The sequence below is a fragment of the Glycine soja genome, chromosome 17, assembly GCF_004193775.1.
Source record: "Glycine soja cultivar W05 chromosome 17, ASM419377v2, whole genome shotgun sequence".
Classification (NCBI taxonomy): Eukaryota; Viridiplantae; Streptophyta; class Magnoliopsida; order Fabales; family Fabaceae; genus Glycine; species Glycine soja.
In genome coordinates this window covers 11,284,146-11,299,349 of record NC_041018.1, presented here as the reverse complement: position 1 = coordinate 11,299,349, position 15,204 = coordinate 11,284,146, and the positions used below count along the sequence as shown (strand labels likewise).

At 32.7% G+C, this 15,204-nt stretch overlaps 1 protein-coding gene across 1 annotated transcript; it reads right to left on the bottom strand.

The window, feature by feature from the left end:
• Nucleotides 1-11,400: 11,400 nt before the first annotated feature.
• On the bottom strand, nucleotides 11,401-14,998 carry LOC114392527 (probable lipid phosphate phosphatase beta). Its single transcript, XM_028353695.1, has 2 exons — nucleotides 14,191-14,998; nucleotides 11,401-11,769 (listed from the first exon to the last, which is right to left on the bottom strand). The coding sequence occupies exon 1, from the start codon at nucleotides 14,855-14,857 to the stop codon at nucleotides 14,192-14,194; it is 666 nt and encodes a 221-aa protein (XP_028209496.1). The 5' UTR covers nucleotides 14,858-14,998; the 3' UTR covers nucleotides 11,401-11,769; nucleotide 14,191.
• Between the last annotated feature and the right edge of the window lie 206 nt (nucleotides 14,999-15,204).

The window sequence follows — 15,204 nt, the reverse complement described above, 5'->3', positions numbered from 1 at the left end:
TCTATTATTCTACAATATACGAAGTCTTCTTATAATTTATAAATCGTCACTTGACTTGAATGCCTTTTCAAATATTCAAATCCAAGGCTTCTTTAGTTCTTTTGCCTAAGCACGAAATTATTTACTAAATCTCGATCGCTACTTAACAGTAAATTAAAATAAAATGGTACCGTAGGGTTCAAGTAAAGTGTACATGCAATTCCAGAAAGGCCAGCGCGGACTGCATGCATTAGAAAATAGAAAATAAATTCTATTTGTATAATTTTACTGCACAAAAAATTATATAATAAAAAGAAAGATAAAAGAAATAATTAATGTGGTAAAAATAGGTAATGATGTAAAATTATTGTAATTTTTTCATATGAATAGTAGTATAATTTTACGTCATCAGTACGCTTAGTTTAATTTGCATGCAATGTTGTTCCAAATGTAAATTATGGTACTATCACTAGTCGCCACGTTGATTTTCAAGCTAATGATATATCATGGTAAACTTAGCTAGTAGCTACATCAAGATTGTCAAAAGTGCAAATATTAATAATGCGCATATGTTCTTATTACTTGTTGGGATTAGTTTGCATAAGTTCTGTTATTTATATTCTACACTACTAAAACAATCCAATCTACATCTTCAAACAAATTATCAATGAAGTTCCCCTTACTATTATTAGTATTTTGCAAATTAATATTCCCCAACTATAGCTAGACCTCATCGTTAACTATATACATCCCCAAGTCCCTTTCACCATATAGGGTGACCTAAAATTCTTCTTTTAGGCCCGAATGTTTTTCCAATAAGCTGCTCCAAATTTCATTAAGTGGCCAAACTGGCATTCATATATATCTTGCCATGTGCACATGCGTACTGTTGCAAATTAATAGGAAGGAGGATAGATATGGTTTTGAAAGCTAATCAGAAATGATATTTTTTTTAGTATAGTGGTGGATAAAGAAAAACATAAAGTTGCCAAGTTGGTAGAGCAAGGAGATAAGAATTGAATGGATTTTGAAGAGAACAAAAACATATCCTTTTATAAATTAGTTCTTTCTCTGTTATACAAACTTGTTGTAGTACATATTCTAAAATCCAAATGTTACATAAGGTTAGGAATTAGACAGGGACAAAACCAATCCCGGGTCCGGATTGAATTTCAAATGTCAATTTGGGAGAGAACAAATCAAATCAAAAACACTTACCCAAAAATAATAGTGCTACATCTTTGTGAGACCAAAATTATCTAATTATCTATAAGCCAGGTGTCTGTATTAAGGGTATCTAACTGGCCCATGCCATTCCATGTGTTTGGCCCCACTTACAACACCAAAGCAAGTAGGATAGTTAGTCCCAATCACAAGTCTAGTCTTTGCACTATATATATATATACCCATAAGGATGCTCTATAAAACGAAAAAGGCAGATCCAGTTAGCTGCAAGTGTCACGTAAGAAAGACTTTAATCTTGCTTTGCGACCTTATAATAATTAAATATCCCAATTTTCCGTATGTGTGTGCATAAACTTTATAAAAATTAGTCTTTTTCTTCGTTGCACTGATTGATATGGGAACAGTTTTGGTTGTTTTGTTTTATACAGTCTATATGATTTAGATTTGGCGCTAACCCTCTTTTTTCTTTTCTTTTTTTAGTTTGTTTGTTTGCTTATTTATTTTTGTTATCAAGCTTTGGAAAAGTGTTTTTTTAGAGGATTGGGATTGGGGATCCGGGATCCCACATGTTCATGTGTCTAAAAGGAGTAGAGAACGCCTTGACATAAGGTTAATTAATTAACTGATGTTTATTAACTATTAAGGCATTATTTTTCAAACCAAAAAAAACTATGTCTCGTAAAATTCATTCACCTTTTAATCTCACTTTAATTATTCCACTAACAATGAATTACATCAAATGTGACACATTTTAAGCAAATCATATCATATCAAGCTAAGACGTTAGATGAAAAAGGAGCAATCTATCTTATCTTATCTAATCTAATCTAATTCTTTCTTTATCAACTTATCAACTAAAATTGGGGGGTATTGATGGTATGTGAAATAGCGACTGCTTCTAGGCTTAATAGTAAAGGGATAGATTGTGTTCGTAAATAGCTATATATTAAGAAGTAAACATTGACCGTAAGATATGTTTTTTTTTAATCCATAACAATTAAAAATAATATCAAAATATTTATAATATTCGTATAATAAAATGTATATTCAGATAAATGATTAAATTGGGATAATTTTTTTTTCTAAATTACCAAATGCGGTAAATTTTAAATTAATATAAAAAAATAAAAGGTAGGGTACCCACCACTTTTGAGTACAAAGTCTTAATTTATGACTTATTTTTTTTAGTGAAATCGTAAAAAAAATTATAATTTTGAAGTCATAATTTTTTTAATTAAGACTTTGAAGTTGTTAACAAATTTATTATTTTTATTTTTTTTAATTATAACTTTGAAGTCATAAGTATATAATTTTTAATTTTTTTTATTAAGTGTCATAAATTATTTACGATTTTAAAATTGTAAATTTTTTATTTAAAATAATTATTAATGAATTTAAATTAGTTTTCATTTTTAGTTTTACTTAATATTGTATATTGTTTTATTTAATATTTTTTATAATTTTTTTACTAATGTTAGGATTATTATATTTTTGATCGTTTCCCCTGTATGTTCTTATTTCATTTTCGACTTCTTTTTTCTCTTGTCTCCTTTTGATCTCTAGATGTCTATGACAAGTGTCCAACTTTAATTGATTTCACGAAGACGCAAAATGGATCGCATCATCCCAAGAGACTTCTGTGCGAAAAGTCTTTGGCACTTGGCTGTTATGCATGACAAACTGTCGTTCCAGCCATAGATTGGTCTTATGACAGCAAATCCTTAACTACGTATGATTGTGATGTAAATTGACTCATTACCCAGAAACACAAATCAATTAAAGTTCATATTTTAATTGCCAAGAGAAAAGTTAATGATTTTAAGTTTTAATTTGATAATTTATTTATTTTAATTTAATTTTCTAACTTAGACTTATATATCTCAATTGTCTTGCCATTGAAATACTATTAAATTTCATTATTTATTTGATAGAATCGATCTCATAATTTTTTTTGAATACTCCCACTAAATATTTAGTTGCTTTACCTTTTATTATCTTTTTCCTTTTCTTCCCATTTGTAAAAACTAAAAACAAAGTTATCTAAAAGAAAGAGGATGAAAGGTATGGTGTATAAAATCCCAAATTCAAATATCTTTTCCTCCCTTTCCATCATTATTGAAATTGAAAGTGTTTTAAACTAGAGTTAAGGTTCAATTTGTATTATAGAACACCTGAGTTCAAAAAAGGCATAGCCAACTCATGTACCAAAGTATTGACCAAGGTCAACACCCACTACGGCTCCTATAACATTAGTATATTTGGATAAACGTAAATTGAAAGACACACAATCATGAATTGAATCCAGATACACACTACATACGTGAATAATGAATTAAGTTTTGACTAGAAGTAAGATTACCATATCAACAAAATAACATATACGACCTCTAAGATTCCTTAGTCCTCATTTAGGAAGTCCAGATATCAAATCCCTATAAATACAACTAACATGAATATAATAGGTAAACGTTAAATATACATCGTTAATCTGGTAAAATTGTTAATAACTTGAGTGTCAATCAAAGTATTTTTTGTAGATATTCATCCCTATCCAATATCCATGGTGTCTCAATCGTGTTAGAGAGAAACATCATCTTCAAAATATCTTAGACCTCGATCTCAAAATAACACACTTGTCATAGCAACTTAGAGTTCGGTCAAAGTAAATTTTCCAACCTTGACTCATAAGAAAAGGTCCCTCTAAAGGTTAGATCATGACCAACATATTAAAACATTAAGTGATTTCATTAGCTAATATGAGAGTTGAATTTGATTATTTTTCACAACTTATCCCTTCAATTTGTGTTAAACACGAGATCCACATATTATGATTATGATTGATTGAATTCGGTTTTTTTTTCTCCTTCTCAGCATTAATGTGAAACCTTTATTCTAGCTTAGACATAGAAAATCAAATGGGCTATCAAATGTTTCCGCAATAAAAAAAATAATTAAGTTTAAGATGAGTTTTCAGTGAGCTTTTTTGTCTCCAATGAATATTATAATGAAATTTGAATCTAAAACCTCATACAAACTATTCTAACCCGTGTCATAAAGGCAATAATATTGTTATAACATAAGGATAAATGAGATATGAAAACATAAATAAAGGATTAAATTTAAAAAAATGAATTAAAACTTAAACTAAAGTTATAAATCAATGAAATTCAATTTAATCGTTTGAACAGAATATCTGAATTGTTGTAAATTCTTAATACATATCTTCAATTCATTTGAATAAAAAAATTATGTTAAAAGACCAAATCAAATATTAATTTTAGCTAATTAAAGAAAACTAATGTAAAGTAAAGAGTAACTAAATCACTACATATGTTCAGTAGCAGTAACTGATTAAGGCATAAATTTAGAAGTATATAATATTCGAAAGATGTTTGGTGCGCGGGCATAGAGTCCTGACATCTAGATTTTATAAAATATTATCTTGTGGTATAAAAAAAAAATATTTATGTTTGATACCTTGAGTGTGATTATTATACCTAAATTTATAGGTTCCAGTAATAATACATAAGCACTCAATATATATATATATATATATATATATATATATATATATATATATATATATATATATATATATATATATATATATATATATATATATATATATATTTGAAGTTGCAGCACAATAAAATATTGAGTTATTTTTTATGATAAAAGTAAAACAACTCTGATCATGCTTCCATTTTTTTATGGTGATATTTGGTTGTTTAACACACACTTATACAATACTTACATCTAATTGATACTTTTTATTTGTTTCTATCTTTTATCTTTTATCACGTTTTAATTTATTATCTATCAAAATTATATTTTTCTTTTTTTATCTCTTTATTTTTCTAGGTGTAGATTTTTTTATCTCTTCACTATTTTTTAGTGAAGATGCCTATTGAATGATGAATATGATGAGTATGAGACACTATATCCTTTCAAACTCAATTTTCTCTCCTAAATTTTAGATTATAAAAAAAATTTATATAAAATCATGTCATCTTTCCTTTTTTTTACTCCCTAGCTATTACATCATGCACGTATCTCACCCATCTCTTTTTATCATCCTATCTCTCTTTAATCTGTTGAGACAATTGTACAAAATAGATGTGCAAATATAATTAATTTCCCTTGAAATACTATACTTTGACTGTACTTGAATGTTATTATATATAAGAATCTTAAATGTTTTTATATATAATATAATTTGACTGTAATTGAATGGGATTGCATATGACGTCTTTACATTTATGTAGTTTAATTAGGGACGAGTGTCTTATTTGTTTGCTGTTTGCTGTTTGCGAAATCCTCATGAATATTCGAATAAGCTTTTGTATGTGTATTAGGAAGCAGCAGTGTGTGGGAGCATCATTTCCAAGTTATATGGGATGGTGCAATTCTCATATTTTTATTATTATTTTGTACATAATCACTGATAGCTTTATGCTCGTATGTGTTGGGTGAGCTAATGATGCTAGCAGTATGTGATGTATCGATCCCACATATTCATAGAAGGAAACAAAAACAAATAGAAAAAAGAAAAGAAAAAAAGATACAAGGGCCACGCACACACTTCCATTGACCTTAAACGTACTCGATCCAGTTCAACTTTTCGTTTTTCTTTTCATCAAAATTTTCACCTTCAATTCACAATTTCTCATAGATACTAGTGAATGCCGATTGTGTGCATTTTTCAAATTGCAAAAATTATGTACAGTTTTTAAAAAGCTAAATTCCTTCTTTTTAAGTAATTTTGCAACTTTAAGCAATCTTTAATTGTGTCTTTATACAAAAGTAAATCTCTCACTTTATGTGCATATATAAAAGTATCACCATAAACTATTAACTGCGGGATCAATTATCATGAAATTTGAAATTATTTCACTTTAACTAGGGATTATTATATTAGACCATCTTTAGTAGTTTGGACTCTTTTGATTACTTTTTGTTAGTCCGATGATATCACATAAAATGTAAAATAAATTGTTATCTTTTACTTAAATAGTAAAATTTAATTTGAGTTCTTGAATTTACTTCCATGGTAAAATAGAACCTTTCTTTTCTCTCACTTATATTAAAAAATAATATTTTTATAAAAAAAAAAATTCTTAAAAATTCTTTTTCAAGAAACCAACATTTAGCATGGAAAACTCTTGAATAAAAATAATGATAAATATGATGGAAAAAGATTCTTGAACTCAAAAATTCCATTAAATATGCTTTTAGATACTTTGATGAAATTTTTTTCATCTATAATGATCCGATGTGATTTAAATAAGAATGAATACTCGTGCTCTAGAAAAGAAAAAAGAAAAAAAAGGAAGAAAAGTACCACCATAAACATTGGTTGTAGTGATGGCAACTTGCTAACTTGATCGCCGTGATCCACTGATCCACCCTGCTTATTATTCCTTGTGCCCCTTAGGAAAACTGAAACGTTAATATTCTTGCTTGTAATTTAAACATATGTCCTTTTCACGTTCTACCTTACTAGCACCTAATGCAGATAATGACCCCAATTAAGCATAACGATTTTGGCATGGTGAAACAGATATGCACACAGTAAATTAAATTACCCCGAAATTAGTTACAAATAAAAAGTCAATAAATAAATATCCTCTTTTTGTATATATGATGAAGTAGTCATGCAACGGGGTTTCTTAATCAACTGCCTGGAGAATTTCAAAGATTTGATATCCGTTTGGAAAGATTTTCAAAGGGTGAGGTGGGGCATGGTTCAAGTTCAGTACGTGCAGTATGGCCCCAAAACCCATCAGTACCCTATAGAATATAGATATATATACGTATATATAATAATGTTAAGAATAATGAATTGAAGTGTTCACAGAGATTTAATTCCCACCTTGCATTATACTTTTTTTCCTTTTTCTTTCAACTATTGAGGGTTCCCTTAGCTTGTTGTCTACGTTCAAAGATTGTTTTTATAGCTTTGTGCGAGTAACACAAACACCATCCTAATGAATTACATTAAGACAGAGAAAGGCAGGGCTTACCAAAGAAAACAACAACCAAACATCAAATCCATGTTTATAAAAGTATATAGTACTATAATACCTAAAGAACAATCATAAAAAAAAAAAAAAAACCTTCCCCTCCATGGGAGATTCTGATCAGTTGTGAAACAACTCATTGAAGCACTAAACAAGTAGTAACAACCGGTTGGCCCCTCCCACAGCTCCTCATGTCTTCTATGAATGGAGCAACATTTCTTTGCTTCCCCACACTATCATTTCAAAATTTGTTTATCATTTCATCTAACTTCAATTTTGCCAGCATGGCATGTTCCAGCCCATACTGCCAATAATCTTTGGAAGAAAAATAGATCTTATTTTTCAACCAAATGGATCTAAGCCACTCGCAACCTCTCTTAATTTAAATCTAGATATACATATATTAATTATATACTTTATACACACTATCACCAAATCCAGTATTTACCCATAAAAAAATAAAACATTTTTCTTGGTAAGTCCATTGTCTTGGTTGATTAATTAATTACCTTGTTAAAGTCACAACAACTTTGTTCATCAATTGATTTGAATCTTTAAAGCGTGAATAAAAGAAAAGTAAGGTATGATATGGTGATTACGTTGACCAATATTGCAACACAAGCATATAATTGAAGTGGGGGTGCATGCAAAAGCAAGGAAGCACACTGAAATGGTTGCATTGCATGAGTGCATGGGGAGATTTATGATTGCAATTTGTGTCCGTGTATTTGGCAAGTTGTATCATACAAGGAGGGGTCGGTGGTACAACTTTGCATGTGGCCTTTTATGATGGCCGTTCTGTGCAGAGACATATAGCCTTGCCCACAATGTAGCTAGCTACTAGGGACAAATTTGTGCAGTGGTCGTTGGGGCCATCCCTTTTTTCCCTTTTCAAAAGTTGATTTATTTATTTAATAAGTTTCCCAGCAAGCAAACAGCCAAACACTCAAACAGTAATAGTAAACGATAAATAGTAATACACATTGTACAATCATGATGAAGAAAACCCTCTAAAAGGAACAATATATGAGCCACAATTTAACTTGTCACCCCCGAATTTAAGTAAAATATCGATCTAATGCAGCATCTAGTAAATTTGTACCTTGCCAGCTATTAAGAGGAGCCTTACATCTCTCTCTGTGCCTACGATCTCTTCCTTGTTTGATGCTTTGTTTGATATACATTTTGAAAATGAAAAAAAGGGTGAAAAATGGGAGGAAGAAATTATTCCTTGTTTGGCAGCAAATTAGCAAAAGGAAAATAAATTATTTGAAGTGATTAAATATATCCTCTTCCTTTTTGAAGAAAAAGAGAAGAACATAATTTAATTTTGTGATCAATTTAATTTATATATTTACATACATTTTCTTTCATTTATAAGCACTTTGGTTCTTTTTTTACATGAAACCAAACAAAAGAAGAAAAAGGAAGTCTTTCCTTTCCCATATCAAACAAGATAAGAAATGATTCTTCTTGCACTCTTTCCCTTTATTTTATTTTCTTTACTATCATATCATTTCTTTCTTTTCCCTTCAAACATACCAAACAAAGCCTTGAGTTGAGAGTTTAGACAGAGACAAGGATTCATGCATTAGTCCCTTTTTTTTTTGTGTCTGCATGAATTAGGATATTTCCTAGTTAAAAGTCAAGAACTAAACCCTTCAAGCACACAGACATAAAGATCGAACTCTTTGATCACATGCTTAAAATGTAAGCACACAGACATAAAGAAGATCGAACTCTTTGATCATATGCTTAAAAAGTAAGATCTCTGCTAATCATACCACATCATGTAGGTATTCATGCATTTTTTTTTCATTATCTCCTTTTGGCCTAGGCGACAGTTTTTCTCATTACCATAATCTATGGTAAATGATTAATTTGTCACAAAATAAACAAGTCAATGATCTATTCTAAATCAGCTCACATCATCTTGATACATTATTGCAGATTCCATCTGAATAATTTGGAGAAACTTTAGGGAACCACAAATTTTGTCGCTGATGAGATTGCAAACAGATCACAAAAAGCAAAAGGTAAAAAGAAACCTCACAGCTCAAGATCAGATATGATAGCCAGTGGGGTAAGGGGAGGGCAGGTTTTGAAATGATGCCACACTGTCTTCATCTCTTGAAACTCTTCTACCGTTTTTTTTATTTCCACATGGTGTCAGTAACTTTTCTCCCCCCTGAATCCCTCTGCCCAGTTCTTCAGTTTGTAGCAGAAGTGTGATAAAATTGGATACATGGCAAATATAGAAAGACATGTAAAGCTCAGCAGTCTCTGCATCCAATATCCAATTCGGATGAGTGGTCCTCTCTCTTTAGATTTTTTTTTTTTTTCGATGCAAAGGTCATGAACATGAGTCCAAAAATCGTTTTATTGTTTCCACAACCTCCCAAAACAAAATCGTACGACCCTGGTAAAAACTAAAGAGCCTCACTCACATGACTTTCTTGGACTCACAATAAGCAATATTTCACAAGTTGACTGATTAGACTGGCCATAAGTTTTGTTCATCATTGTCCATCATCATGCATGCATGCATGCATGTTGTTGTTGCAGGTTTCACAGCTTGTAATAAGTAATAACTAGTTTGAACACGGTCATGGTCATCCTCCGTGAATGGTCCAACACAACATTTGAAAAGCTCAAGTTTGCGTGGTAAAAAGCTAACACAAAGACCAAAATTGGTGCTGTACGAATGAATGAATAATGAATGAGACTGCCACCATATACTACTATGACTATTGATGACCAAACCTATGGCCGTGTCACCCCCTATATTTGGTTATATATACGGGGGCTTCACCCTGTTTAAACAATACCCGTTTTCAAGAACTGGGGTTTCAGGGTTGCTTCTTTCATGCAATATCAAATCTCTACCAAGACACCGACACCGACAAAGATGTACTCACCAGCACAGCATTGCCCTCTGTTAAATCATCAAAATCAATACACAATGTTTGACCAACGAGGATCACTCATAGGGTTCAAAAAGTCAGTAAAAGCAAACAGCAATCAATATATATGAAAAGTGAATGATGAAAAACAGGTACGGTCATAAATTCAAAGCAAATGTGTAGCTATAAAATGGGTGGTAAATAAGTAAATATAAATTCATCAGCCTATTCAATTCTTATTTTCCTATTCTACATTATCCTACTAAGACACATCAAAGTGCACGTTCTAATATTTAGTTAGATTCTAAGTATGTGTTTGGTTACAAGTTACAATCATGTAAATTTGACAGTTCAATATAAAAGATACAAAATCTTGCTTAATTTCATGCTTTGAAAAGTGTTAACCCTCATGCAAACAAGTTTTCAAACACACTAATGCATTGATATTATACCCACATCAAGTTCAAGCTTTGAGTATGTAACTTTATTAAATACAAAAAAAAATAATACTTATAATAGTTTTATCTGACTTGAACAAAATTACTCAAAAAAATATAATGGAATTAAATAACTTCATTGCATTTGTTTAGATTTTACTGCAAATATAGCATTAATAACGTTCCAATCGCGGAGCTCATTCAAGAAAACGTTAAAAAAGTTAAGGTTCTGCAGAGAGCCAGTTTCTCATTACTAAGAAAACAATCATGGAAGGAGAATATCAAAGCAAGGTGTCCCACAAAATGCAAATTTCCAGTCACTCCAAATCTTGAGCAGTAAGTATTCACTTGGCAAAATACCGGACACGCAGTGCATGTGTACTTCGTAGGTCCCTCAAGCTGTAGTGGATTCCACCAATAAACTGTTTGAACAGTATCCAAGATACCGAATTTTCTTAATACATGGTAATAAATCCAGAACTTTAATGTGAATGAAACTATTTGTCAGCAAATGCACGAAGAAACAGGCATGAAAAGAGCGAAATTGTCAATGTTCAGCGGACTAATATATATGAAAGAGGATGAGTGGTTCCTTCAAATTCATGTGCTTAGAATTTCTCTTGAGCAATCAGCCCCACATGTCAAGTCAATAAAACAAAAAACGACTTGATTCACACTCGTCTTTTGGTGTTTTCCATAATAACCACATCCTAACTATGGCAATGATGCTGCCAGCACAACATAACCACCGTCTGCACTAATTTGGTATGCTTATGAACTTTTCCAAAAATTGAAAGAAAAGCAAAGAGCAATCAATCAGTCAATCAAAAACATCTCATCAGATAAAGCATCTCACGCGGTAAAGAAGGCACATGCAAAAGAAGTAACTGACCTAACAACTTTTTATCCTTCAGTTCATAATGGTCAAAATTTCAGACATATCAGACAAACACACAGGGTCCCCCGAACGAAATCCTACAAAACCCTTTGCTCAAACTTAACAACAGATAACAGAGTGTCATTGAGCATACACTTACATGTAATTATCATAATATAATAATGTTTCTTGATGATTACTACTCCAGATTTCAAACACTAATGCTCAATCCACCTGAACGGGAAAAGTGGGAATTGGAGATGGACTAGACACAAACCAACTCCATATTCTGGCAGCAATTGTCAGAAAAGATAATGCATTTCAAGTCTTCAGACGATACAGAACAAACTGTCTTTGCATCAGTACCTCTGCAAAAGTTAGAAACATCTGACAGCAGTAGCAAATTTGCTCAAGGCATAAAGAACTCGATGTAAATCATGCATCTTATAGTTCTGAATAGAACATAAGACAAAAAGCTGCAAATAAATGATATACAGGTCTGCTGTACCATGTATGCTATATCACATGTCTACATTTATGTAGGGGGAGTAAAGAGAGACAGATAGTTAAATGCCAAGGAATAAATTACTGACAGCAATGCAGCTCCAAAGCATTTTTAACAATTGAATTAGAGTTCAGAGTTGAGACAAAGCAATATTTTCAAGATGGTCATAAAGGTCTCCAAAATTATCTGGTGAGAACCAAGCAGCCAATGCACTAAAACATTCATGACTTCATTATCGGTTTGGAAACCCAATTAAAAGGATTATTTACCCTTGGGAAGCATATGTTCAATGTGCTCCATGAGAACCTAAATATTTGGAAGGAAAAAGAACAGCCACCAGATTCATTATCCATATAATGGATATTCAGTATGCTACATTGAGTCAAATGTGATAAAACTTCTTATTATCTAATTTTCACTCTTTTGAGGAAGATGTTCGCTTTTTTATTTCATACCATTAGCATGCATTATAATGCTTCACTTTAATTCTTGCTCCCAGTTAATGTTTCTCACTCTTTCTGAAGATACTCTGATTGTCTCTCATCTTCACTGCCTCATAATCAGACCGAGGACCACACTATACTTGACTAAGACAATAATACTAAAATAGTCCTTTTCCCCCATCACTTGTTTTCCTTTGATTTTTCTTTGGCCAAGTCATTCCCATTAATGAGAAGTCTAAAAAGGTCCTAGATGCTAGAGCCAAGACATTTGAAATTGACACTCTAACAATCCAAACTCCAAAGAGTCAAGTCAAGTAAACCAACTTAAGGAGACAAAGTTCTTTCAACAAGTAATTATTTCCATTCATAAGGCTTCAATCCAAGATCTTGCTTAAGGTGAAACAATTTCTTTACCATTTGAACCAACAGGCATATTTGTAACAGCCTGATGAGGTGGAAACTCAACTCTATAAAGATTCACAATTACGACTCTCTAGATTATAAATGGTAAAAATTTAATGATAACAAATTAAAAGTGAATTTGGATGAATACAGCAAAAACAGACAAATGTTGTTTAGTTGAAACAGGGAAAAAGAGTTTGTGAAAGGGTTAATTAGTGATGACACCTCATAACAAACTATATATACACATAAAAAAAACATTTTATATTCATATTGTTTCAAATAAATTATTCGTTTGTCACATACAGAGGAGTTTTAAAAGCTGTTTTCTCAACAATTTTATACTACTTACCAATTAATTTCACACTTAATATCTATCACCGGCAGTTTCTCGGTTCTATCTTCTTGACAACCTACTAGCATTTTTTCGGTAATCAAATTTCATGAGAAATTCTTGACTCCAACCATACTTAGTATGTGCATCTAAGATGCAAGAAAACCTGCAAAGTCAAAAGCAAGCAAATAACGCAGAAACAAGCCCAAGTTACTGCAGGTTGATGCGGATCGAGATGGACATAACTCTAAAGCATTTTTTATGTTATCTGAATTGGGCCTTTGGAAGGGGGATGGGAGTAATGTGGACTTTGGTCACTTTAGCAGAGATCAGTGGTGGTGCTTGAACTAAATTCTCAAACAAATGTTAAAAACATAATGAACATTCTCTGCCGATCCTGATGAATTTAATTTTGAGAGACCTTGACTAAATAAAGTTTATGATGAGTAATATGAAAATCCTTTACAAAATCTCCAAATCCTTAACCGATCATCGTTACATTCTCTCAAATCATTAACCACAATCATCGCTACATGCTTTAGGTTCCAACAAGAACAGATCTGAACCTATTGAACTATCAATCAACCCATCTAAGCATACAGTAGACTCAACCTAAATACCAAATGTTTAACTTCCCTTCAGTATATATACATGATTCAATTGTTTCAATTTCATCTCCTACTTATGGCGCGCCATGCATCCAGTGTGTCTTCTAATCATTTTCCTTTTGAATTTGGAGGTTTTAAAAGAATTTTATAACTTTTGGAGAAGCCATGTACCATTAGCAGAGGTCAAACTAAGGAACTCACTCTCTGAATAGTCAATATGTTCTCAGTTTGCAAATTCTTCTTTCAGCGACACATTCAAAGACTAACTCTTTGTCCATAATTCGGTTACAGTCATCAAACATCAAACATAATCACTAAAACTCAACATCAACATCAACTTCATCACAATAGAATATCATAAAAAATAATTATCAGCAAGTACATTCACCACTGGAGAGCTAAAAAAAATCGGATATTGATTTGATAAACTGCATTACAAAACTCCACATTCACCAGCAGGTAAGGTTGAAAACTCCAATTATCGGTTCTTATTTTACCTCAAATCAAACCTTGGAATTCGAGAACACGAAAGGTGAACATCGCCTCGAGGACACCGAAGCACGCGCCGAAGAAGACATCAATGACGTAATGCCTCCCGAGAGCGACTCTGGAAATGACGGTGATCACGGCCCAGGCCCAAGCGGCGGCGAGGAGCAGATCAACGGCGAGAGCGTCGTCTCTTGCAAACCAGCGACGAACGAGGATTGCGACACGTGGACGGCTGAGATCCGCGAGGAGTGAGTTTCGGGAGAGGGAGAAGACGGAGGCGACGAAGCAGACGCGGGAGGAGTGGCCGCTAGGGAAGGAAAAGTTGTCGACAGAAACGACGGCGTTGTATTGGGAGTGATTTGCGTAGGAGGGGCGGGATCGGCGGACGAGGAATTTGAGGAGAGCGACAAAGAGGAGGTCAAGGAGGGAGCAGAGGAGGAGGGGAAGGAGGAGGTGGGACCGGAGAGTGGAGGAGGAGGGGGCGGCGAGGTATAGAGCGAGGGAGACGGGGAAGAAGAAGCGGAAGTCTGCTAATAGCTCTAGGAAGCGGAGGAGGGGACGTGGAGCGATGGGGCGTGTCAGGTTGTGGATGTAAAGGGATATTGTGTGGTCGAGGTTGTGGATGCGGCGGAGCAACGGTGGCGCGGCCGGTGGGGGTTTGGGTCCATGGCCCATCGGAGTTGCTCAGGACGCTATCCGAGACAGTTGTTGGGTGTTACGGAAGGTTCTAACTTCTAAATTCAAACGAAAACGGTTAGTTAGGATTTCAAGCGACGCCGTTTTCAGGGTTTCTGCCGTTTTTTACTTACCCTACGTTTGGAAGAGGCAAAATAGAGAAGAAAAAAAAAAGAAGATAAAATCTCGGACTTTTATTGTCTATTGTAATTTGCTATCAGGTATTTTCATGGTTTTTACCCTTCTTTCCTTATCCTATGTTTAGTAAAGGTGAAAAGGAAAAAAAAATAAGTAAAATATTTATTAAAATGAAGTGAAATTCTTATTTTTATATTTTATTTTATTCT